Here is a 27,391-nt window from a genome sequence, read left to right as displayed (position 1 = left end):
TCCTCTAAGCAGAAATGAGCAGGATACCAATCACAGTTTGTACATGTGGCATTATAGTTTGGCTGGTTATCCTCAATCTTGTTAACATTAATTTTGTTATGATTGGCTCCTTGAGTCGTGCTTCAGCCACTCTATGAAATCTGCCCAGGATTGTAGATCATGGTGCTAGCAAAGATAGAAGATATTTTACGGAACTACTGGAAGTAAGTGAGATTTTTCAAATTATGTGAACGCAGAACAAGTGTCGAGCGCTCTGGGATGAAGGGTCATACTTGTCGAGAGACTGGAAGAGTTTATCAGTTGAAGAGTTCTACAATCCTGGCCATATCTTGTTGGGCCTCCGGCCCCCGTTCAATGTTGGTTTTCATTGCGCTGTCTGCACTCCTAACAACATTGAGCGGGGGGCAGGGGGCACGTTTATTGTTACGTGGCATTTTGGTCGCGATCGTAGACCTAGGTACTGACAGCCATGTGTTACATCTTGTCCAACTCATCCTCCATATAAATTAATCTTTTCCTTTAATTACAGGCTCAGGCGCAAGAACTTCTTAAACAGTGTAAACAAGATGTCATCAAGTGAGGACCTTCTCTAATACAAAATTTTAAAATGTTGATTTAATATCTGCATGTTACACAAATATTATGTTCAATTTTTCATTTCTAAACATGGAGACAAGTTTACAAACACATCACAGAAAAAACTGCTATAAAATTAAAATTCTCAAACGAGTTCTAAACTTGAATTGGAATTGAACAAAGACAATTTTATTAGAGCGAATTTGAACCATCGACCTCCAGATTAATGTGCCAGCGCACTGAGCAATCCGACCCTATGTTGGTGGTCTCCCTATTTTGATCAATACTTTGTTTGGGGGTGCCGTCAGACTCCATTCAACCTGTCACTGCTGTATATCCTGAGATCACACCCGAATTTACAATACAACATGGGAAACGGCAGCCAGGGGATCCGCCCTATAGGCAATAGGGGTGGGACTCTTTGGTTCAGATGTCAAAAAATAAACCACAAGGCAAACTGACTGGGTAAATTTGAATCGATATGGAGTTGGACAAAGAAAGGGTTTTCAACTTCACACAAGCATTTGCAGTGGCTTAGCCAGGAATTTCCATTGGGGTGGGGGGGGGAAGCAAGCGGACCATAGCCTAAAATAAAAGTTGTTTCTTGCAAAAGCGGCCATAGTTTTATTCATAAACTAAAGTTGTATTCCATTTTGTTTTCTCCAATCACCACAGTCCAATTCTTCAAGACTCGTTCCTATTGGTCAATCTGAAAGGCTTGGAGTACATGAATGACGACCCTGGCAAAGTTGATGTGCTGTACGCCAAGGCAGAATTGAAAGACGGATCAAACAAGTAAGATTAGAATCCTAGGTACAACTTGTTGGGTCCCTCAATCAATATTGACTCTCATTGTGCAGTCTGCGCTTACAATCCTGGTCATTACACTCTTGGGTTTCTTGGCCCCGATCAATGTTGACCCTCACTGTCCCTTTTTTAAACCACGGCTTCGGTTCGAGATACGTCTCAGGCCAGCTTGGCCCTGCAGTTGTTTTAAGCAATTGCGCGTGCTCTATGTACGCGCTGAGGGCTTCAGACGTGAGAACGGAGCCTGAAGCCAAATCCAAAGCTGAAGCAGTGGATATGAAAAGGGCCATTGAATGGTCTGCGCTAACTATCTTGGTAATAATTTGTTGGGTCCCCCGCCCCCCAATTAAGGTTGGCGCTCATCGAGTCATCTACGCTGACGATGCCATTCATAACTTGTAGGGTCCCTCTGACCCCGATCAATGTTGGCTCTCATTGCGCGGTCTGCGCTGACAATCCTTGTCATAACTTGTTTGGTCACCCGTTGTTATCCGACTACCCAAGGTACATGTAAGCATTGTTTCTTAGTCTGAGATTTAAAAAGTATCAAACACTGTTTTTACAGACTACAGCTCATCTGTGACAGTGTTGCAGAAAGCTTCACCAGGGCAGGGCTGATGCAGAAGGAGTATGAGCGGGTCAAAGTTCACATCACTCTCATCAACACGATCTTCAGGAAAGAGCCGGACGCTGAGGATGGGTCAAGAAGGGGCAAGGGAAAACGAGATGGAGAAGGAGACAGGGTTAGGGAGTCAATCGATGCAAGCAGAATACTTCAGGTAGGTTGCTGTACAGTTTGTTTTGAAACTAAATAATAATAACAATAACTGAGTCTTAACCAAGTGCATGAATCCACCAAAGGTGTTCAAGGCGCTGTAACAACAAAGGAAGATAATTTAAACAAAAAGGGAACCATAATAAAATTCAGTCAAGAGAAAATGACTTTCATGCGAGTCCTGTTTTGAGAGACTTTTTGATTACTTGTGGTTTAAATGTGAATGGGTGGCTGATTCCATATAAGTGGACCAAATAAAAGTGAATATTTATCATGTCAAGACGAGATGTAACAAACGAGTGTAGAAGTGCGGTCAAAGTATTTTCAGATTTGTCCTATGTCGCTGATACGAAATGAGTCAGAACAAACTGTGTGGGACGTGTGATTCTTGAAAGACATTGAAGAGCAAGAAATTACACCAAAGTTACGGGCGTGGTTGACTTGAGGATTATTTGCAATTCAAGTCAAAGTTCTCGACTGATGTCATGAGTTTGGTGACTTGGACTTGACTCAAGTCACATCGGCGATATAGTGAGAACTGGACTTGACTATCATGACCAGGGCTTTATGACTTGCAAATGACATAAACGTGGCCTGAGTGAAATTTAAGATTGAAGCTATCAATTTTGTTGTACACAAATTTACCACTCCTGTACATTGTGTAATCTAACCCTTGCTTTACTTGTTTTTATTTTGTATTGTCTTGTAGGAGTTTGGGGACTACTCGTTTGGGGACTGCCTGATCAACACAATCCATATATCGCAGCGAGGCTCATATGGGGTAGATGGTTATTATCTACCTGTTGGATCTGTAACACTGCCATGACGACGCAAACATTGTAATGGACAAATGGACATAGGTCTTTTAGTAATGGATCACATGGCGACTGCATCACTGGGCATGTTTGGGCAGCGACCATTTGTCAACCACTAGTCAATGTTCCATGGTGTACCTATGCCATGTATGCATGCAATACATCATGGGTACCAGGCAAAGTCGCCCAATGGTCGACAATAGTCTCTTGCTCGAACTCGGTCATTGCTGAAGGAATTCCATAAACGCTACCTTGGTGTCGAACTGTCTGATGATGGACAATATCAGAAAACAAGAACGTTACGAGTTCCTTTTGACATTTTGTAATGCTACAATGTAAGTGGCTAGGTCTCAAGTGATTTTTTGTTTGAGTAAATAACATTCATAAATACCTTAGACAGTTTCGCTATTCCTATTGGTGGAGAGCGCGTCTTGTGGGTGTTATAAACCTATGTTAATGACCAGTAAAAAATGTTGAAACATGGGCATGACACGCAAGCTTGCACCTGTTCTTATAAGAGTTTCTTCATTCCTATTGGTCAAGAGTAACACCACCTGTACATCTACTTGCTGGGTAGACAATGTTCTTTTGAGAACTTGTATTGCTATTTTTTTATATTTTACTATTGCGGAGTAAATTTTGGGGAATTTGGGAGACATCTCAGTTCTGAAATGAACTGTCCTGCTTTTCTACTACCTCGGCTGAAGATAGGAAATCAGTCAGGACAACTACTTTCTCTTAGTGGATTGAGGGGACTTCTAGTCATTAACTTCACTGCCGCCGAGTGAGTTCTTAATTGGTCTTTTAAAAATGTGTGTTTACAAACAAACTTTTCAAAACAGCCTGATGGCGTGATTGAAGGTTTGGAAACAACAAAAAAGATGGACATAATACACAGCAGATCTATTGCACTAATCTACAGCAAGCTGCAAGTTATATTTATTTTATGATATACTCTGAGTACATTTTAAGTATGATTTCACAATGATTTTTGAATGAGGGACACGAGGAATCGGGACTGTGCAAGTCTCCAGAGTATTCAAACTTCCAGGACCAAATTGGTCTGTTTGTTTGCTTGTTTGTTGAGATGATCTTTCCCATCAAGGGAACTCGGCAAACTCTCACACAGGGATATAAACACCAAGCTGGCAACAGCCAATCTCTCCTACAAAGATTGGTTTAACGTCTATGATTATGAACTGCACAAATCAAGAAATTGTGATTCAGTAACTAGACTACAATACTTATTCTAGTCATTGTGAAATCAGTGGTGAGCCTTGGGGATTCCAACCCACAGAACCTTGTAATTGCAACCACTGGACCATTCTGTTTCTCCAATATCTTCAGTTAAACAGAGTTTATGGCTATAGAAATTACATTGCATTGTTGTGAAAATGAAACTTCAGCCATGAAATATATCAAAGTAAAAAGTTTTCAAGAAATCATTAAAGAAACATGAGAATAACACTTGACCTACAATGTTTCATTCAATGTTATCATTAAACCTATTAAATGGTCACAGAAGGTCAGGGGTGACTGGGTTTCTAAAAAGACACCATTCTCGTCCCAAGTTATTATCTTGTAACATTATTAAATTAAGAAAAAAATTCTACATTCTTTGGTATTATTAAAAAAATTGAATTTCAAGAATTTGATATAATTAGAATTTAAAAAAGAAGACTTGATTTCATAAGTTGTGTAGAAAAAAATAGTTTTTGTTGGTGTTGTTTTCTCGTTTTTGATATTGGGGAGACTTGCACAGTCTATTGCTGATTATCATATACGAATAACAGTTCTGCACTTGTCATGCATAGTATAGAATGTACCTTTTTATTCAAGGTTGATTTGATACCAAGGTTGCCATTAAGAACCTTCACTGTATCAATGAAAATTACGAATAGTCAACAAGCTTCTTTTCAAGTTCCTTCTGCGAAGTTGCCCAACCCACTAAAAAAATCCTTACCAATATTTACCACTGTTCAAAATATATAGCGGAATTGCACAGCATCGAATTTCTTTCTTGTTTTTGGTAAAATCAAATAAAAACAAATGAACTAGCTTGGCCAGATTTAATAATAATAATATTTTTTTTTGTCAATGTTATAATCCTTTGTAGGCAAGTACAAAGACAGATACAACACAAGTTATATGTGAAAGTTTCAACTAAAAAAAAAGTCTACTGAAAACATTACAAAACAAAACTACAGTATAAAGGCAAGCATTTATAATTAAAGAAAACTTGATTTGATCAAGTTATACAATAATATTTGGGTTGTCCGACTTTCTTTTTTGGTAGAGTGTTGAATAATCGTGTAACATTATTAAATTGCACCGTGGCTATCTGTTTATGCTTCACATTTATGGCTTTCCATAGTTTTCCTGACCTCGGTTGGCAAAACCCAGGCGTGATGTTGCAATAAAAAAATAACAAACATGTATGAAGCACCATTTCATATCAGGGATGATATAAATCAGACTTTCATCTAAACGCAAATGTGTTAAAGTCTGCCTGCTAAACAAAAATGTTTATAATTTTCTCAAAATACAAAAAGACCGTTCCCAAAAGCTCCTCAAAATCTATAATTCCACTGGTTACTTAAAGGTGGAAATGCCATCAAAGGCACTGGACACTATTGGTAATTACTCAAAATAATTTTCAGCATAAAAACTTACTTGGTAACAAGCAATGAAGAGCTGTTGATAGTACAAAATATTGTGAGAAACGGCTCCCTCTGAATTAATGTAGTTTTTGAGAAAGAAGTAATTTCTCACTCAAAAAATAAAATACTTCAGCTGAAGCCTTTTACTATGCATCTGAAAGCAAACAAAGTTGTGCAACAAGGGTGTTTCTCTTTTTGTATTCTCTTGCGACTTTGATGACCAATTGAGCCCACATTTTCACATGTTTGCTAACTTATGCATATGTTGGGATACACCAAAGGAGAACACTAGTCTTTGACAATCACCAAACGTGTCCAGTGCCTTTAAATGTACTTCCAACGATCTAGAGCTCTTGGGTTTCAGACTGTTTTCTAAGCAACGACTCTCACCCCTGTCATAGAAATGGTGCAATACCTAGCCTTGCTCAAGGCAGTCGCTTTATTCGCTCCGAAAAGACGCCACTGTAAACCCACCCGTATACCCTGTGCGTGGTGCGTGCGATCACACCGCATGACCCACCCGTATACACACTGTCACATCGTACGACTACTGTGCACATAAGTCATCAGCACTCGTACCACTAACCGCATGCGGAGGCCGTCAGGCCCGGCCGACGCATGCGGATAGTGTACGGGGGCATCATGTTGTGCGATGTTACGCACAGTGAATTACGGGTGGGTTTTTATACAGCGGCGGTCTTTTTTCGGAGTGAATAATTCAACTGCCTTGAGCAAGGCTATGCAATACCGTGTGTCTCAAATAAAAAAAATAATACACTTTTGAAATGGCTGCCAAATAAAAAATATATGACTCTGGGGGTAAAAGGTTTATAGATGTATGGATAGCTTATGGATTCAACTTTCAGATGACACCAAAAAGTCTTGGATTAGCAGTACTGCTCACTGAAGAATAAGAAGCCAACATCTTGGAGTGAATTTTGTAAGCTCCGAAGGACTTGCCTCTCACAAATTGGAAGGCCAATTCCTGCGCAACCTAATTTTCAATACACTTTACAAAAGTGAGCATTGCTCACCTAAGCATGAATTATTTTAGAACTTATTGGTGTCATATGAAAGTTGAGATGATAAGCTATCCATACATACAGTGTATAAACCTTTTTCCCCAGACTCATATTTTTTATTCAGCAGCCATTTCAAAAGCGTTTTTTTTTTTTTTTTAAGACCTTGTTTTGCGTAGAATGCAAAAGCACTTGCACTACTTTGATTTAACTAACAATTATTGGGCTGCTCTTGGAATGTACAATTCTGGAATAAAATAACACTGTGTTTTAAAACGTCCACTCTGAGTGATTGTGACAATTGTGGCAATTATATCTATATCTACAGTTTCTCTTTTTCAAAGAGAAGTTTGCTGAGAAAGAACAATTCACAATTAAAAATGTAAACTTAGTACGATTAAATGTAAACTTAAAGCTTTTCTAGTTTTTTTAAATCTTAAGAACAAGCCATCATTAATATTCTTTTTAACAAACACACACAAAGTTAGAAGATTTCAGTAATATAAAAAAAAAATAGACGTCTATTAGAAGATTTCAGTAACATAAAAAAAAAATAGACGTCAGACTAGTATTGAGGGATAAAAAAAATACAACACACAATTAATAATGTAAACCGAGTACAATTAAATGTGAAAGCTTTTTTTTTTTTTTTTTTTTAGCTTAAGTACAAGCCATCATTAATTTTCTTGTTAAGAAACGCACACAAAGATAAAGGCAATTTTAGTTACATTAAAAAAAAAATAATGTCAGACTAGTACGGAGAGATATTGAATACAATTGTTTGTTACCCCTGTCAATGGATTTTAAGCACTGTTTGCTCTATACCTCCCCCCGAGTCTGTAGTGGGGTTGGGATTGGAACCCCTCACCCCTTGCAACTCCCCACATTTTTGGATCTTCACATATGACATAACACAAATTATGCAATCCAGTAAAGCATATATAATTAGTTCATTTTAGTGGGCTTTAAACCCCGTACTGTTGCAATTTCTTAACTTTTGGAATAAAACCCAAAAAATTGCAATGATGTAAACCCTCATAATTATCACATTTAAAATCTATCCTTTTTACTGTGTCAGGCTCTCACTCATGTTGACCCAACTACATTACGCAATGACCTTTGACCTTAATATCTGACCTTGACCTCTGTCACTAGATGATGACACAGCTTGGCCACTTGTAGCTCACCTCTTCATCGTCTTTAAAAGTCATGAAATAAAATTCAGGTAGAACAAAATTATGTTATTTTTTTTAGCAACAATTAGAGGTTGGTCCTTAAAAAAGTCGGATTGAAAACTTTGCATGGCGGTAGTATTACTAAAGCCCTTTTTACACTAAAGGAATGCCTGGGAAATTCTCTGGAAATATTTAACCCTGATCAGGGATAGAATTAAAGGCGTTAAAGGCAGTGGACACTATTGGTAATTGACAAAGACAAGACTTCACAGTTGGTGTATCTCAACATATGCATGAAATAACAAACCTGTGAAAATTTGAGCTCTTGCGAGATAATAATGAAAGAAAAAAAACACCCTTTAGATGGTTGATTTCGAGACCTCAAGTTCTAAATCTGAGGTCTCAAAATCAAATTCGTGAAAAATTACTTCTTTCTCGAAAACTATGGCACTTCAGAGGGAGCCGTTTCTCATAATGTTTTATACCATCAACCTCTCCCCATTACTCGTCACCAAGAAAGGTTTTATGATAATAATTATTTTGAGTAATTACCATCAGTGACCATAGGGTAACATGTTTTTCATAACACAACACACTGGACCTACATGTATGGCTTTATACATCCCATCCGAAGGACGTAGCAATGATGATTAAGGACTAAAGCGTCATGACCGTAACTCAAACCCACACTCTGATGATCAGAAACACCAGAGCTTGAGTTTGGTGCTCTTATCTGCTCTGCATGTATGAGACATTTTCCTGTATAATGTAGCACCAAGTAAGTTTTGACAAGGTGCTGTGGCACAATATGCGGCACAACATGCTGTTGATCAAGCCAGGAACACACTCTCTTCATGGTAAGTGCACTGGGTTCTAACGAGCATTAACGCAACACATGGGACCTACATGTATGGCTTTATACATCCCATCCGAAGGACGCAGCAATAATGATTAAGGATTAAAGTGTCATGACCAGGACTCAAACCCACACTGATCAGAAACACCAGAGCTCGAGTTTGGTGCTCTTATCTGCTCTGCCACAACACTTGACGAGAGGTACATGTACATTGACAAGAGATAAAGGTATTGGGCATATTTGATCCATGGACAACAGTAGTGCAATAATATTTGAGCACAAAGGCTGACCAATACGTACTTGTTTATACGGTGGTTAAATGTTTGTGTTCAAGCTATTTTATTAAAGACACTGGACACTACTGGTAATTGTCAAAGACTAGTCTTCGCAGTTGGTGTATCTCAACATATGCTTAAAATAACAAACCTGTGAAAATTTGAGCTCGGCCGTCGATATTGTGAAATATTAATGAAATAAAAAAATGCACCATGGTCACACGAAGTTGTGTGCTTTCTTTTTTTTTGTGTTGATTACGAGACCTCAAACTCTTAATCTGAGGTCTCAAAATCAAATTCGTGCAAAATTACTTCTTTCTCGAAAACTATGTCACTTCAGAGGGAGCCGTTTCTCACAATGTTTTATACCATCAACCTCTCCCCATTACTCGTAATCAGGAAAGGTTTTATGAAAAAAGTTATTTTGAGTAATTACCAATAGTGTCCAGTGCCTTTTAATCACCATTTTTCTGATTTTTCGATGGGCAAAAATAAATAGGAAAAGTAGGAATAATTTCATGCCTGGGCGAAGAAGGGTTGACACTTACCGACTGGAGCGGCTGGTGGGAAATGAACTGTGATATTGTCGTCCAGTCTCATTTTCATGGAGAACCCAGAAACGCTTGTGATGCTGGAGTCCGTCTCCTCATAGTCATCCGCATCGTTGTTGGAACGTCTTTTCTTGCCTTTCGGCTTGGTCTCCATATATGCATGTACGTCTCCTAGGAAAATACGAAAATCATATGAGCATTTACAAATCATACAAAGAAAAAGACAAAAAGTCATGGTGTTAAAAACTAGAAATTTAGCTTTCCTTCATGTCCATCCCTGATCATGCAACGATTTTGCATTAAAGGCAGTGGACACTATTGGTAATTACTCAAAATAATTATTGGCATAAAACCTTACTTGGAAACGAGTAATGGGGAGAGGTTGATGGTATAAAACATTTTGAGAAACGGCTCCCTCTGAAGTGACATAGTTTTTGAGAAAGAAGTATTTTTCCCTAAATTTGATTTCGAGACCTCAGATTTAGAACTTGAGGTCTCGAAATCAACCATCTAAACGCACACAACTTTGTGTGACATGGGTGCTTTTTTCTTTCATTATTATCTCGCAAGTTCAAAGACCGATTGAGCTCAAATTTTCACAGGTTTGTTATTTTATGCATATGTTGAGATACCCCAACTGTGAAGGCTAGTCTTTGACAATTACCAATAGTGTCCACTGCCTTTAAAGGGAAGGTGTACATACATGTTTGGTAATTACTCAAAACAAATATTAAATTAAAAACTGACTTGGTAACGAGCATTGGGGAGCTGTTGGTAGTATACAACATTGTGGGAAACGACTCCGTCTGAAGTAACATAGTTTTTGAGAAAGAGGTATTTTCTCACTAAAATAATTAAAGACTTCTAGCTTTGTAGAAGTCTTTTATTCCTATCTAAAAGCACACTTGACACAAATTCGTCCAACAAGGGTGTTTTTTCTTTCATCATTTTATCGCAACACCGATGACCAATTGAGCTCAAATTTTCACAGGCTTGTTATTTTATGTATATGATGGTATACACCAAGTGGGGACACTGGTCTTTGATAATTACCAAACGTGTACCTTCCCATTAATTATTTCCTTTCTCCTCATTGAATGAACTATTTTTTTATTCTTGGAAGAATATATGGTTTGGGTAGTTATTCACCCAAACAACGGAATCTGAGAAACAGAAATGATTCTTGCAGAAGTCGTTTCTCAAATTTGTGAGTGTTTGAGGTCTTTTTGCGACCAGGAGATGCAAATGGTATTTCTTTTTTAAATTTGACATAATAAAGATTGCCCCAGAGCCCAAGCTTGACCAACAGCCCTAGCCTAGGTTTGGACAACTGGTGGAGGTACAGGCTGACTTACTCTCCTGGGGCAAATTACTATCAGCAGAATCTACTCGACGATGACGTTTGGCCTCGTCCTCAACTGACGAATGGCGCAAATTACTATCAGTGGGAATTACTTGACGATGGAGTTTAGGCTCGCCTTCTACTGAGGAATCTGTGCTTGAACAAGATCCTCTCTTTCTTTTCAACAAGGACTCACTGTCAGTTGCTGAAGAATAGATAATACAAAAATATAAATATAAAGATTCTTGCTAACAAGTCCAGGAACAAATTAAATACTCATAATATGTGACCCGCTCTGTGAAAATGAGTCACATGTTGGCAATTTCAAGAATTGAGTTATATGAATGGCTGGAAAGAACACATCAGCAGCAGTAATTTGGTATAATGTCTAAGCTTTGGGGTGTATCGCGTTGCTGAGTTACTCCCGTTTGAAATAAGCCACTACACCATTTTGGGTGAAAAACGAATTACAAGTAAAATAAAAATTTTAAACTACCATATCGTGCAAGAGGATACAAATTAGACATAAGTATGACCACAAATGTGTTGTATTCATAGCTTTATTGCCTAAAAGTAAGTGTTCTAAAGGTTAACCATGCAACTATGTTTTTTTTTATATTTTGTTTTTATTACATTTTCCACATTAAACTGTCCATAACTTAATAATGCATTGGGCGACATCTGACTCATTTTCACAGAGGGGGTCACATTTTTGCAATGTCTCAGTTCGCTCGTCTGTAATGTTCTAAGAGATGTCTTGAGACTTCCAGAGCAAGTCTCAAGTCCAAGTATCAACATTTTTAGCTTAAGTACTAAGTCAAGTAAAACAATTCTCATTGATCAACTTCTGCTTGTTTTTCATTCATTCCTACAATGTTCTGCAGCCCTTAGTGGTTGAAATATTTGCACCACTTTTGTCTCAAGTCAGGTTCCACATCTTCCAATTAAATTTTCAAGCCACGTCTCCATTTGCCATTCAAGTCCCATGTTGTCCAGGTCAAGTCTTAAGTCAAATCCCCAGTCTTTCAGAGCAAGTTTTGAGTTATAAGGCCCAAAGTATTTTATGTCAAGTCTCAAGTCAAATCTGTGTTTCAGAGCAAGTTGCAAGTCAAGTCTCAAGGTCTTTCAAGTCAAGTCTTTTAGGTCAAGCCTCAATTCAAGTCTGAAGTGTTTCAGAGCAAGTCCCGAGTCAAGTCTACATGTAGGTCTTTCAGGTCATGTCTCAAGTCAAGTCCCCAGTAAAGTCTGAAGTCAAATATCAAGGTCTTTCAAGTCAAGTCTCAAGTCAAATCAGAAGTGTTTTAGAGCAAGTCGCAATTCAAGTCTCAAGGTCTTTCACGTCAAGTCTTTTAGGTCAAGCCTCAATTCAAGTCTGACACTGCCTGTGTTTCAGAGCAAGTCCCGAGTCAAGTCTAGGTCTTTCACGTCAAGTCGCAAGTCAAGTCCAAAGTCTTTCAGGGCAAGTCTAAATAATAATAATAATAATAACAATAACAATAACAATAACAATAACAATAACAATAACAATAACAATAACAATAACAATAACAATAACAATAACAATAACAATAACAATAACAATAACAATAACAATAACAATAACAATAACAATAACAATAACAATAACAATAACAATAACAAAACAATAACAAAACAATAACAATAACAAAACAAAACAAAACAATAACAATAACAATAACAATAACAATAACAATAACAATGAAAATAACAATAACAATAACAATAACAATAACAATAACAATAACAATAACAATAACAATAACAATAACAATAACAATAACAATAACACAAACAATAACACAAACAATAACACAAACAATAACAATAACAATAACAATAACAATAACAATAACAATAACACAAACAATAACACAAACAATAACACAAACAAAAACAAAACAATAACAATAACAATAACAATAACAATAACAATAACAATAACAATAACAATAACAATAACAATAACAATAACAATAACAATAACAATAACAATAACAATAACAATAACAATAACAATAACAATAACAATAACAATAACAATAACAATAACAATAACAATAACAATAACAATAACAATAACAATAACAATAACAATAACAATAACAATAACAATAACAATAACAATAACAATAACAATAACAATAACAATAACAATAACAATAACAATAACAATAACAATAACAATAACAATAACAATAACAATAACAATAACAATAACAATAACAATAACAATAACAATAACAATAACAATAACAATAACAATAACAATAACAATAACAATAACAATAACAATAACAATAACAATAACAATAACAATAACAATAACAATAACAATAACAATAACAATAACAATAACAATAACAATAACAATAACAATAACAATAACAATAACAATAACAATAACAATAACAATAACAATAATAATAATAATAATAATAATAATAATAATAATAATAATAATAATAATAATAATATGAAGCATTTATATGGCACTCTAAGGAGTACAGAGTGCTTCACATAAGACTATGACAACAAAAGACAAACTAGTATGGGTGGGGAAAAAAGAAATGTCTTGAGGAGGCTTTTGAATACAGGCAAGGAGATCGCCTCTCTCAGACCCGCGGGGAGCTCATTCCATAGGCGAGGGGCAGCTATGGAGAATGAGCTATCCCCAGCTTTCCGTCTACATTATTATTATTATTATTATTACATGTAGTTCTAGGAACGGAAAACCGGGTCTGATCACCTGATGAGCGGAGTCGTTGCCTGTATTCATCAGTTGGAGTTGTGGGAATGAACAAGTTCAACCAGATATGATGGAGATTGGGTGTGGAGGACTTTGTAAACATGAGTGAATAGAGAGGTCTTGAGACTTCCAGAGCAAGTCTCAAGTCCAAGTATCAACACTTTCAGGCCAAGTATTAGAGACACTGGACACATTTGGTAATTGTCAAAGACCAATTTCCTCACTTGGTGTATCTCCACATAATATAAACCTGTGAAAACTTGAACTCAATTGGTCGTCAAAAGTGCGAGATACATGTAATAACAGAAGAAAAAACACCCTTGCCTCACAAAGTGTGAGCTTTCAGATGCTTTTTATACTTCCAACATTGTCCAACAGCTCTCCATTGCTCGTTAGTAAGTTGTTATGCTAAAAATTATTTTGAATAGTTACCAATAGTGTCCAGGGCCTTTAAGTCAAGGACAGATTTTCACAATGGAAATGTTTCTCCTTGAGGATTGATTCTGCTATTGATGCAATCAAATGAAAGAAAACTTTACATGTTGAGATTGACGAATCCGTCTCACTAGCATCTTGGACTTCCAGTTTGGGCTTGTGCTGGTTGCTCTTTTTCTCTGCTTCCTGGAAAGAAAATAAAACTCATCAGAATCCTCGGAGTACTTTAATAATATTATTAATAATAGCCATTTTTTTAATAGCGCTTTTCACACCCGGAGGGCGTCCCAAAGCGCTTCACACCCCTGGTCACTGGGCCTTAAATCACTCCTTAAACCATCTCAGCTCCCTGGTGAGGAGTGTGCAGCCTGTGCAACATTAATATGCGCTACTCGGCTAAATCAATCACAAGAACCATCTCTGCCCTCACAGGTACCCATATACCCCTGGGTGGAGAGAAGCAATTATAGTTAAGTGTCTTGCTCAGGGACACATGTGTCACGACCGGGATTCGAACCCACACTCTGCTGAACAGAAGCACCAGAGCTTGAGTTCGGTGCTCTTATCCACTCGGTCACGACACCCTATACTTTACTACACTCTTTACTAAAGACAGCAAAAAAAGTAACTCGGCTGTTGTAAAAGCACCTATAATTTTAAACTTGTTAATCGTATTCTGAAAACGAAAATACCAGGAGACGGAAAATTTTATTACCGTGATTTTTACACCTCGTTTGTTATAATCAGTCAAATATTGTTGTCGCAGTAAGTGCTTACAGATGAAAAGAGCCAATTTCCATTGTTGCAGTAACTCCTATTGACAAGAACCGCTTTTGAAATTTCCCGCTATTAACTTCACGCTGAATCAGAGGAGAGACGATCATGTCAATAGGAGTTACTGCAACAATGGAAATGGGCACTTTTCGACTGTAAGCACATACCGCGACAACAATACTCGACCAATTTTCACAAACAATGTGTCAAAATCACCGTGAATAAATTGTCCGTCTCCTGGTATTTTCATTTTTAGCATACGAGTAACAATTTTAAAATTATAGGTGCTTTTACGACAGCTGAGTTAATTTTTTGCTGTCTTTACATTGAATAATGATTTACTACTTAGTCATTTAGCTTTTAAGCCATTGGACAATTTCGGTAAACATATTGTCCAAAGGCCCACACTTCTTGTATCACAACTTATATATAAAATAACAATCCTGTGAAAATTTAGGCTCAATCGGTCAACGGATTTGGGAGAAAATAACGGGAAAGCCCACCCTTGTTTCCGCACGTTCGCCGTGTCATGACATGTGTTTAAAAAAAATCTGTAATTCTTGATGTCGAGAATAGATAATTGTTTTAATGTTCTCTCAAAAAGTAAAGCATTTCATGAAATAACATTTCAAGAGAAGTCTTTCACCATAACCTTCTGTAAACCCTGTAAGTTATTTGTAAATCTGTGAACCTTTTTTTTTTTATTCCGAAAGTGTATAATGGCTCTAATCAACCTTATATTTTAAGATGTTTTTTAATTTTGTATTTTTTTTGTATTCCATATGCAACAAAGATAATACACAGACAACAAAACACAGACTTAGCTACCACCCCCCCCCCAAAAAAAAAATAAATAAAATAAAGATGTTTATTTGATCTTACCCTGAAGCGTCGCTTGTAAGACGACAGAGTCGTCGACTTCCCGAGTTTTGTCAGCAAGAACTCTAGCTTGTTCTTGAGTCTCGGCCAATCGATGCTGTGAGCCATCCCTTTCCTCCAGAGCTCCTCTTCCATCGTCAGTGCCTCGTCCAGGTACTTCCGGGCCTCCTTGTAGTTCTTGTTGACGAGGTTGAGCGAGCCGACGAAGTAGACGCTGCGAGCGGTCAGCGGGTGTACCTCAAGGAGACGTTTACGGCCCTCCATGGCCTGTCTGGCGATGGGGATTGCATCATCATAGCTGTTGGTTATAAATTAGTGATTTACTCAACATACTTGTAAAACAAACTCTAGGTGTTCGGATGTGTGAAAGGAGTTGTTTCACAAGTACACTTTACTAGTCATAATAAAAAAAGTTCCAATCAAAGCAAGCAATCGCTTTGGCCTACATGGTCACCAACGCACCCCTTTTTGTGAAGTACGTAAAGCCATTTCATATGATGTATAGACTGTCAAAATAGCTTTTGTGGTTGAAGAAATAGGAACTGATGAATAATGACGACTGGAGAAGAGACTAACTAACCAGTAGGGAAATGTTTGTTGAAAACGCCTTGAAAACAGGCTTAAACGGAGCTATTTATAGAAAAAATACTAGATTACATGTCTGTAACATCATTTTTTTATGTCAATGTAGTATAACTAATTATATTTAATAACATTCATTTTGGTTTTACCCTTGCGTCGATGTATGTTATGAAAAAAATCAGACATAATATTCTGGTGAGATTTGAAAACACGAAACTGTCCATTTTTAGGGCAATGTCATACCAACAAGAAACACCCCCCCCCCCCGAAAAAAATGTTATATATTAAATAAAATAAAATAATAAATAATGGTACTAATAATATAAAAAAAACTGTAGCTGAAACTTTTGAAGTTATTTGCTTACTTTCCCATCTCGTAGTAGCTCATAGCAATATTCTTGAGGGAAGTAAACATTTTGTCCGTTCCTTCCATTCCGAGCAGTCTCTCCTGTTCCATGGCCTGTTTGTAGTAGTCCACCGCACCTTCATAATCTTCCATATCATGCAGGCAGGTACCTACACAAAGATAAGAAAAACTATTTATTGAAGGAACTCCAACCTGTATGCCGGCTGGCCAAAGGCTACAGAGAAGATCTGTGAACGCCGCCTCAAGCTTGCTTGGCACTGTGTCTGCCACTTGGAGATTGCCGCTTGCCCAGCCATCCTCTGGGAGCCCACACAAGGCAAGGCTTCTCGTGGGAGAAGATGTCTCTCCTTCCTAGACACCCTGAAACGAGACACCAGCTCGGCCAGCGCTGAGGAACTATACGCTCCAGCATGCTGGATCGGAACATCAACTTGATGATGAAATTGAAGCCATGTATGGCGTGTTGTGGCATGGCCAAGTGGTCAAGTGCACCGGACTCGAGCCCTGGTGTTGCCGGTCTTGACAGTCTGTGTCCTTAACCCTTTAGCACGCACACAACATTAAACATAATGTCACACGCTCCTTAGTGCGCCAGGAAAATTCAATCGATTTCCGGCCCTATCCAAAAAAACGTCGGATAACTGTCGGTGTGATTATTTTCTTGTGTTACAAGTTGAGTTTATTTTGTAGAGGATGAAATTATCTTTTGGATGATTGTCACAGTTGCTTTGTTTGTCTCACAAAATTCAAGCTTTCAGGTTGGAAACATAAGAGATCAAAAAAATTGAAAACATTGTTTGCGTATCAAGTGAAGGTTTGTTTGTTGTGCACACAAGTTTTCTCAACTTTACTGTCGTCCGACAGGAAAACAAAGCTACGAAAAGTGGTGGAAAATAATCACAACATACCTTGAGAAATGAAAATGAATGCCTCTATTATCAACAGATACCTTCTGTACCTAAAATCTTTTGTAAAATCCTTTTAAAATCGCGGTATTCCATGTGTAAGCTGGAGACTGTCATTACTGTGAACATGCGCGCGTAGTATGTGGTACATCCCCTATACGGTCCGTCTACACAGAGAAAACGTCAGCTCCACACAGAGAAAAAGCACCCACTCTTACATGTATGTGTTGTTTGATTGTGAAATGACTTTCGACCTTTGAACCTTACGTCATTTTTTCTTATGTGGACCATGTGCTATTTTTAGACTGTTGACATCTTGAGATCGCGCTCTACCTACGGCTGTTTGCTGCGTTATAATCGCATGTGTATAACTCAAATTACACCTTGTCAAACTGCGTGGGCGCATGCAGGCGGTATGCGTGGTCATACGCAGGGCGCCTCCGGGCGTTATGCGGGCTAAAGGGTTAAGCAGGTACTTAACAACATGTATTTATGCCTTTAATTTAACCGCCTTCTGGGCCCAATTTCATAAAGCCTGTAAGCACAAAAATTTGCCAAGCACACAAAAGTATTGCTTAACAGAAACAGGTTATCAGCCAAAATTACATTAAGTTTACATTGATGTAACTAGTGCCCCACTCATTTTTTGCTTGAATATCAGAGACACTTTCCAAGCAGATCTTTCAGCGTAACAGCTTTATAAAATTGGGCCTGTATGGAACATAAAGTAATTCATGTAATGATGTACATGTACAATGTAGGTCCTGTATGTTTTTTAAATGCATACAAAACGAACCCAGTTATAGTTACAGCAAAGAGAAGGGGTTTGCCCTGGTGTTTCTGGCATGGTCTGGCAGCATGGGTCACCTTGCGAAGGAGTTGTATCTCAAACTGTTTACTGGACCAAAAAACATTGTGCTAGACAAGAATCAAAATGAGATAGAAACTTCTTTAGCCCTGACAGCATGCATTTTAACTGTTTTCATTTGGATACTTAAAGACGGACACTATTGGTAATTGTCAAAGACCAGTCGTCTCCCTTGGTGTATCTCAACATATGCACAAAATAACTAACCTGTGAAAATTTGAGCTCAATTGGTCGAAGTTGCGAGATATCAATGAAAGAAAAAACACCCTTGTCACACGAAGATGCGTGCTTTTTTTTAATTGAGAAATTACTTCTTTCTCAAAAACTACCTTACTTCAGAGGGAGCGTTTTCTCACAATGTTTTATAATATTTATCAACAGCTGTTGAGATACACCAAGTGAGAGGACTGGTCTTTGACAATTACCAAAGGTGTCCAGTGTCTTTAAAAATATATCTTGTAATTACTTCTTACCTAAATTCATGAGAAATGTAGGTACTTCTAAATGTTGTCCATGAGCCCCCGTCTTCCTGTGACAAATAGCCAATGCTTTCCGGTAACAATCTTTCCCTCTCTCCTTTTCGCTTCTGATGAACGCCGGAGCGAGCCCAGGATCAATCATCGCTTTGTCTTGGTAGGCTCCCCCGAGAGAGTTGTACGCCCGGGCAGTCAAGAGGTCGTCTTCTTTCAGGTGTGCCCGACGGATGGCCAGACATCTTTCGAGCTGCGGGATGGCGTCCTTCCATTTTCTGTTTCGAAGGTAGATGTCTCCACGGAAGTGATAGCAGGTGGCGAGGCCAAGTTGTACGCCGATTGTCGTTGTATCCAGCTTATTCAATTCGTCTTCAGCTTCTTGAATCATAGGCAGGAGGACTTCGACTGTGTGGCCAAGGTCCATCAGTTGGTAAACCTGTACAAATCAATCAATCAAGCATAGGCCTACATAATTATTTACAAAGCGCCTTATAAATCAAAGGTTTGCTCAAAGGCGCTAAGCCACAGAAGAGATCAAACAATTTTTGATGGTGCCTCCTGAAACAAGTGGGCTTTTAGGTGTTGAGGGATGTTGTGTCCATGGGGTGTACTTCACAAAGAGTTAAGACTAGTCTCAACTTAGGACAAGCCTTAAGTTTTTAACAATTTCAAAAGAGTCCTAAGACTATAGTCCAAAGTTAGGACTATCTTTTTGAAATCAACCACTGATGTGACTTGCAAGTTTAATCTAGTTTGGTTCCATATCATGCATATAGAAAAAGTGATGTGGCATGTTCTTGGCACAACTCTCTATGGTGAGCATGAGCAATTTGATTGAAGTTGTCTCCGTCCAGCACTCAGTTCAGCACCAACTTGCAGCAAGTCCATGATGTAATTCAGGGCTTGTCATGAAAGGCCTTGAACACGAGAATGATGACCTTGAAGTTGATCCTTTGTCATGTTTGTTGGATTGGAAACCAGTGTAGTTTGATGAGTTCTGGGGTGATAGGGTCGAACTTGTGTTTATATCTACATAGGATTGAAATTTTCAATGGGTTAAAAAAAAAACGTATACAGACCCTTTAAAGGGTCTATGTAACAATGTCCACAGATTAAAACTAAACTTACACAGTTTGAAGATAATGATAGTAGAAAGCTTCCCTGAAAATATTACGTGCTGAGGTGCTGTAGTTTTTGAGAAATGAGTAAAACAATGTCATGAAAATAATTTTCGTCTCATGAGACGAAAATTATTTTAATCTTTTACAAACGTATTTTCATGATATTGTTTTACTAATTTCTCAACAACTACAGCACCTCAGTAAGTAATATTTGAAGGGAAGCTTTCCACTATCATTATGTTCAAACCCTGTAAGTTTAATGTTAATCTATGGACATTTTGAAAAAGTACCCAAATCCTTTAAACAAAAACTGCTTCATACCTCGTGACATTTGCTCTCGGCATAAACCAGCATCTGGCCATGCTCCTTAGCCGACTGGGCTCTCTCATGGTAGAATTTGAGACGATCCTTGGTGAAAAACAGCATCTCCACGATGAGATACAGCCAATAGATCGCGTCTGGTACATGAAACTCTTTGGAAGTCTTCATTATGTCAAGAGCCTGCAACAGTGAATAGGAAAAGTAGATAATTCTTTTTGCTTCATTTCAATCATAAAATACACCATCAATTTCCATGAACCTAGTGAAAATTTCATCACATATTGTTGTCAGATTTCAGCAAAGAACTGTCAGTGAATTTTGTGCATTTTCATACCAGGCATTTTTTGTGTATTATGCAAGTACATGAAGTAAGAAATTATGATCTGCGCTAGTCTTCATTTTCCTCTGACTTTTATATATTTTTTTCCCCTGAGTAATTGGTACTGGTTAGAAATTGGAAATTTAGGTGAGCTTTTCAGAAACAAACAATAATCTAGTGACTTTTTCAATAGCGCTCAAACCCGTCACTCAATGACGCTCATTGTGCTCCAACATACAGTATTACAACAAATGTTGAAAATTTGCTTAACCAAAACTGATAGCAGGCATACAACTGTAACTCCACCAACAAAAAGCAAATTACAAAATTCCAATGGTTTTGTACAGTGTTTTTACAAGTTTGAATGGCACAAATCAGAGGAATAAAGCAGAGGAATTCAGCTGATCCGAGAAAAAGTAGCATAGTGATTAACAAGCATGATACCTGACAAACCTTGTGATAACTCTCCTCACCTTTATGTAATTAGCCGAATCTTCCTGGAGGTTTCCTAGTGCTGCCACCGCTTTGCTCTGCAGCAACTTGGCGAGCTTCTTCATCCTCTTACCGTAGTAGTCCACAAAGAGCATCTCGGCTTCCTTGAAGAGGGTTTCCATCTCGCCCTCGGTCTCTTGGACGAACTGCTGGACGAACGAGCGCAGCAAGAGATGCAGGCTGTAGCGTGTGCTGTCCTCCTTGGATTGCGACCACCTGGAGTCCGTCTCCTGCTTGCTGTCCAGGAGGCTGCGATACTTGAGAGCCTGCAACTCCAGTTGTAGCTCCACCTGCTGCTTACGTCTGTAGCCAAGAATCACACGGGCAACCTTCAGGGTGAACGTTCCTGGAATCACGGCCAGCTTGATCAGATTGCGTCGTTTCACAGCCGGCAGGTTCTGAATGGTGTTCTTGAGGCAGGGGCCAATCTGGTCGCTCTGCGACAGCCCAAAGTGAGAGAGGGCCTTGGTGATGTTGAGGCCTTGCTCCCTGTCGCCTGGAGCTGGTGAAATGTACCGGAGGAGGTCCTTAGGTTTGACTGTCTGGTCTTGGAGGCGGCTGGCGACTACCTTGAGGGCAAGGGGAACCTTGCTGCAGAGGCGTACAAATGCTTCTGCATCGTCATCCACTGCAATGTTAATTAAATAAAAAGAATAAGTGTACATCATCAGCAGAAGCAATCAAATGTAATGCCATCAAGCATAAGGTGTCATTTTTCAGAGAATGAAACTGAGAACAGTTGAGTCTAAAGCACCAGATTCAAAGTCCCAGTCGTGACATCTGTGTGCTTTTAAAAGTAAGACATTTAACCATGATGCTTCGTCCTTCGGATGGGACGTAAAGCCGTTGGTCTCATGTGTTGAACTCAACGCATTCAAAAGAACCCAGTGCACTTATCGAAAAGAGAACCTTGGGGTTCACTGCGGTTTTCCTGATTTGATTGGCTGCATATTGCGCCACAGCACCTTGTAAAAACCATTACAAGGTGCTATGTAAAAGAAGTAGGCCCCATAATTCAAACGTAGTCCCACACCTTGCAGGAAAATACTGTATGTTGAAGCGCCTTGACATCACTGAGTGACGGATATGCACGCTATGATGTGTATAAGAAGCCATTATTATTATTATGTGTAGGCCCTCACCAAGACGTGTCTTTCCAGCGTGGTATCTGACCATCTCCACGGCGCTCTCCATGTCCAGTTCGTTCTCTCCGTCCAGCCGCCAGCAATCCATGGAGCCTTTCCTGACCGGTATTTTCTCCACTCCGAACCGTGACGTGATGAGCAGCTTCAGCCGTTTATTCGGCAGGTTTGTGATGTTCTCCAGCATCGAGACAAAGGGTTCGTAGGTTGGGTTCGGGAAGGCTCCTGAGCCTGGATCAAGAGGGTCATCAACACTGTCCAGGAACAAAACAGCACCGCCTAAAAAAAAAAAGAAAAAAACCTCTTATTATCCTGAGGCATATGCACCAGTGTTGTAGGTCTCAAGACAGGTTTTGCTGGTGTTGGGTCTTGGTCTTTGGCTCAGTCTCAGACCTTCGGGTCCTGTTTTCGATCTCGATCTTTTCAATCTTTTGGTCTCGGACTATCAGGTCTCGACTACATTACAATTATGGTTCACTGGTAACACAGACTGCCACCATATCTTCCAGACTAGTCCCGTTTCTTTGCAGTGCCTCCTCAGATATGCTAAAGATATTCTTACAGGATGTAATCAACAGGTTTTTCTCAATCACCCCTTTGTCTCGGGCTTGGTCTCCGTCTTTGACCTTCAGGTCTTGGTCTCGGACTATCGGGTCTCAACTACAACACTGATATACACTGGTAACACAGACTGTCACAAAGTACCATATCTTCCAGGCTAGTCCAGTTTCTTCGCAGAACCTCCTCTACAGATATATTCTACAGGTGTTATCATGGGAGGCTTCTCAACAGTCTTTCTACTCTTTGTATGGACTACATGTATGTTAGTGCTGGGCGAATAGTGAAATTTTGGTATTCGGATACCGCTGGCCAACTATCCGAAATTAACCGGATATTCGAATAGTTTTTCGCAGTTAGAGGGTGCTATTAAAAAAATATATATAAAAAAATAATGTTTTGTTTTTTTTGCCGCTAGAGGGCGCTGTTTATTTGTAAATGAGATCTTATGGGCGGATTGATATTAGTTTTAGACAGTGTCACTCGGTTCATTCATAAAAATAACCGGATCTAATTTAAAGATGGCAATTTGCTTTTTCTTTTTATTGTGATTGACTCTACGTGAAGGAAAACTTTCATAATCTTTGAACATATTACGTCTGAAATTTCATTGTTTTAACTCTTCACGGAGGTGAGCATAGTTAAATACCTAATTTATGCTGTTTTGTGCTGTCTTAATAGAAGTTTCATAAGGATTCAGACAAAACATTCCTATCAGTTGTCGCCCGACGTCCGCGGATGTTCTGATATTAAAAAATATCCGGTTATTTGCTTGTACAATAATTACAGAACTATCCGGTTTATAAAGGCTTTCCGCCCATTGCGGATATCCGGCTAAGAAAAAAAAGGCATTCGCGGTTACGGATAGGAAAACCTAATCGCTATTAACCGGATATTTGAATAATTTGCCCAGGCCTAATGTACGTATGCCTCTCGTTTCAGTGACAAACTATCATTTTGAGTGGAATCAAATTAGGAGCCAAAACATTAGGTTGGTTTAGTCTCTTTTTTCTTACCATGCTCTGCTGGGTCGAAGGACCTCAACTTGCCGTACATGACTTCCGGGTCGTAGGTACGACTTTCCACTCCAAACGCATGCATGATTGCAAAGAAGATTGCCTCAATGTTCTTCAGCTCCCGCAGATCCACAAAGATCACCTTGTGGAACTGTCGGAGCCTCAGGCATACCTCGTTCGCCAGGCGCGTCTTTCCGGTACCCGGCATGCCGGCAACGCAGACCATGTGCACGTGGTCGTAGGAAGTGTCCAGGACACCGACAATCTGGTCCATGATGTCACGGTGTCCGAAGAACGGCCCATCGACGGAGGAACATCGTATCTTGAGTTTCCGAGTCACAGCCTGTCGCTCTCTCTCGTACTCGTCTAGCGCCTCGAGAATGTCGGGTCGCTTCAGGGTGGTCAAGCACATCCGCAGGAGCTCTGTGTCGCCCTCGTGGATCTGGTTCTCTCTTTCGAGTACTTCAAACAACTTCAGAGCGTCCCCGTTGATGGTGTCGTAGTTGGGCCCAAGCCGATCACGGAGATACAAGACGGCTTTGTCTACATCATCACGGACCAACATGTCGGACATGTAGACAAGGAGCCAGCGAAACCTAAAACTTACTAATTCGGAAGCATCCATGGTTGGATACTGATGAGAAGACAATCTACAAATACAAAAAACAGAGAAATGATCCCAAAATTAAAGGGAAGTTTGTTTGTAATCACTCTAAAAATTTATTAACAATAATTTGGGTAAGAAACTAATAAACAGTGAACGAAAAAGTTGCTGTAAGGCGCCACCACTTTTTCATTTGATATTAAATAATATAATGCCTTATTTACATGGACCTCAATGAGACATTCCTTTTTGTAACAATGAGTGAAAAGTGGTGGCACCATACGGAAAGTTATCTCAGTTAACTTGCGAGTAAAACCATGTGTAAACCTCTTTTGTGGGAGTGTTGGTTATGAAAAGATCTGGTGTGGTATCGACGGTCAAACAGTATACTTTACTAGTGTTCAGGACTTCTGATTAGTAGCATAGACTGTAGACAGCAGTTTCAAATTGTAGGCCTATATAAAGCATTTTGAAAAAGAAATTCACTTTTCACAAAAATATAGCGGTTTTTGTGTCCCTAAATTTATATAAAAAGCAATGCAACTTTTTCTAGATAGTGTATTCCTTTTAAGGACTATTCTTCCTGCGAGGACACATTCGCTCTTGATTTTTGTTGATCTAAGGAAAGCAACCATTTTGTTCTTGAAAATATGCCTGAATACATGTACACACATGTAGTTCGTCGCAAAGGAAAAAGGTTGCAGAGCTTATTCAAGTCTCTTCTCAAAACTTATCTTATGTCACAGGTTTTCAATGACTAATTTTGTTGAGACTGTTTTTCTTTGTGTTGTGTTATGTTTTTTGTTTTTGTTTTGTCTTTGGTTTTACTGCGCCTTAAACACCCAGCAGGGTGGATAATATGTGCGCATTACAAGTCTTATTATTATTATTATTTCTTGTGGTTTTGTTGAGTTTTAATATAATGTCACAGTGGCCAGCCACCAACCAAGTCATCACCATGCAGTGAAGAGAGACCCAAAACTGTTTCAACACTTGTCACGAAAAACATGATCACTGACACAATCTTTTAATCCTTTCAGCTTGAATTTTACTATGTAATATTGGGCCTGCGGCAAACATTGCCACAATTGATGCATCTTGAGAACAAAAGATTAGACGCGACTAGTGTCGTAGTCGCGACTATTTGAATCGTGACTAGTCGAGCAGTAAATTTCACTAGTCACCCAAGCCTGTAGTACCCAGCCCCACCCCATATCCCCACCTACATCTAGCCACTGAGTCTCAGACAGACTGACCTTGTTTTGTGTGATCCACGGACACGACAGATTACCTACCCAGCATGCCCAGGCCTACTCCTAGAACTATGAGGTTTGTTCGTCTATTGTCTCCCGTATTAAACCTCATAGGTTGACATGTCTCACAACACAAACGAGGAGGTTTTTGCATTTTTTAGATTTATGAGGTCAAATCTCTCTTTTTTAAATCAAACTCCCCAAAATTAGGCTCTACTTGTTTTTTGAACTCTCATTTGGGTTTTTGACCTAGGAAATGGACAGGAAATTCACTTCGCAATCTAAAAAAAATTTTAAAAATTAAATTCTTACTGTTACTCAGTCGCCATCTATTTTTTACCACTACACTAGTACACTACAAATGCCAATTGTCCCAGACACGCCCCGAGGTCACGATACGTGACGATTGTGCGCATGTTTTTTTTTTCCAGATCGAACGTGGAAAATTATGTGCACAGGTTCATCCTGGAAAGAAAATATACCCGGTCCGTGCTTCGTGCACAAAACATATGTGCACGCGTCTGGGAACCACGAAGCTCATTCGGGGTACTGGTCAGTAGTACGACTCTAGATCTAACTCTTGGTGCATTATTATGCCAACATTCAAATGAGTCAAAGAAACATCATCCAACCTCGAAAGTTCAAAACAAAATTACTATCTGCTAGATTGAGTTTCATTCTGCTTTAGTCACTAGATGGATCACGTGAGGTGGTTACTATTTGGGATTCTATGGTGTGCAAATGTGGGGAAAATATTAAAATATTTTAAGTGAAAATGACAACAATTTTGGGTTGTTGATTTACTGCATACTGTAATAAATTCTGATAAGCGTTATAAATATTAAGTCTACACTAAAGAGAAAATATCATAGATTGGTTTCTTATCTCCTGAAACCAAACATTACTGGTCTGAAATGGGGGAAAAAGGATTGTTATGAAGTGTGAGTGCATCAAGGAGGGGTGGGGTGTTTTACTATCATGCCTTATGATATCTCTGGATTTTAATATAGTAGCCATAATGCCTTAGGACAAAAAATGTAATTAAATTTGTTAAGTAGTAATTGAATAATATTTTTGATTTATTTTGCATGCCATACTAGCTTCTTAATGTTCAATAAAATACCAACCAGTGAAAGGTGTGAAAACATATGACGTTGCTCCAATGTCGTGCATGCATTTAAGCACTGTTAATGGCGGACTGTCTCTCGCAACGTAAAACCAAAACTTTAAAAATTTCAACACACCATGAAGTGAAAGTGTTATGGATAACTTTCCGGAAAAGTTTCCGTATGGCGCCACCACTTTTTCATTCGATATGAAATAACATAGTATCTAATTTACATAAATGAGATATCCCTTTTTGTAAAAATGAGTGAATGGAAAAGTGGTGGCGTCGTACGGAAAGTTATCCCTTACATGACGTCACTTACCTCTTTTTAATTTTTCAGATTTGGAAACTAATTTTTGTGCTGTAGTTGAAGCGTTACACATACGCCGCTGGCATGGTCTACATGTCTATTCTCAATCTATAGCGCACCGAATTCAACTCATGATTGCTCCTTGGCATTAACGCCCTAAACTATGGGTCCTAAGAAGTGGAAGTAAAAGTTGTTTGCTTGCAATCTTTTGAGATGGATGACTCCCCGGCCCCGCGCGCCGTCAGA

At 38.8% G+C, this 27,391-nt stretch overlaps 2 protein-coding genes across 3 annotated transcripts in view; one reads left to right on the top strand and one right to left on the bottom strand.

Annotated features, from left to right (window-relative positions):
- Positions 1–5,239, top strand: part of LOC139944902 (activating signal cointegrator 1 complex subunit 1-like) — a 9,672-nt gene extending 4,433 nt beyond the window's left edge. For both annotated transcript variants that reach the window (XM_071942070.1, XM_071942069.1), the window contains exons 6-9: positions 530–576; positions 1,252–1,371; positions 1,949–2,162; positions 2,868–5,239. In XM_071942070.1, the coding sequence (XP_071798171.1) occupies positions 530–576; positions 1,252–1,371; positions 1,949–2,162; positions 2,868–2,984 (498 nt within the window). In that variant the 3' untranslated portion in view covers positions 2,985–5,239. The remainder of the gene's footprint in view (positions 1–529; positions 577–1,251; positions 1,372–1,948; positions 2,163–2,867) is intronic.
- Positions 3,876–27,391, bottom strand: LOC139944901 (uncharacterized). Its single transcript, XM_071942068.1, has 12 exons — positions 27,158–27,391; positions 23,871–24,520; positions 22,297–22,575; positions 21,136–21,782; positions 20,344–20,523; positions 18,902–19,337; positions 16,654–16,804; positions 15,710–16,004; positions 14,158–14,239; positions 10,865–11,056; positions 9,507–9,680; positions 3,876–7,850 (listed from the first exon to the last, which is right to left on the bottom strand). The coding sequence occupies exons 2-12, from the start codon at positions 24,493–24,495 to the stop codon at positions 7,804–7,806; spliced, it is 3,108 nt and encodes a 1,035-aa protein (XP_071798169.1). The 5' UTR covers positions 24,496–24,520; positions 27,158–27,391; the 3' UTR covers positions 3,876–7,803.

Source organism: Asterias amurensis, chromosome 12 (genome assembly GCF_032118995.1).
Source record: "Asterias amurensis chromosome 12, ASM3211899v1".
Classification (NCBI taxonomy): domain Eukaryota; kingdom Metazoa; phylum Echinodermata; class Asteroidea; order Forcipulatida; family Asteriidae; genus Asterias; species Asterias amurensis.
Note: the sequence above shows the minus strand (reverse complement) of the source record. Positions and strands in the feature narration are given on the sequence as shown.

What these genes read in the sequence shown, in the direction of transcription:
- LOC139944901 (XM_071942068.1), bottom strand. Translation starts at nt 24,495, where the DNA reads ATGGATGCTTCCGAATTAGTAAGTTTTAGGTTTCGCTGGCTCCTTGTC. An exon ending in CGCTGGAAAGACACGTCTTG is followed by an intron (nt 21,783 to 22,296) that starts GTGAGGGCCTAC and finishes TTAACATTGCAG; the next exon opens with TGGATGACGATGCAGAAGCA. An exon ending in CCCACCAGCCGCTCCAGTCG is followed by an intron (nt 7,851 to 9,506) that starts GTAAGTGTCAAC and finishes TGACTTTTAAAG; the next exon opens with ACGATGAAGAGGTGAGCTAC.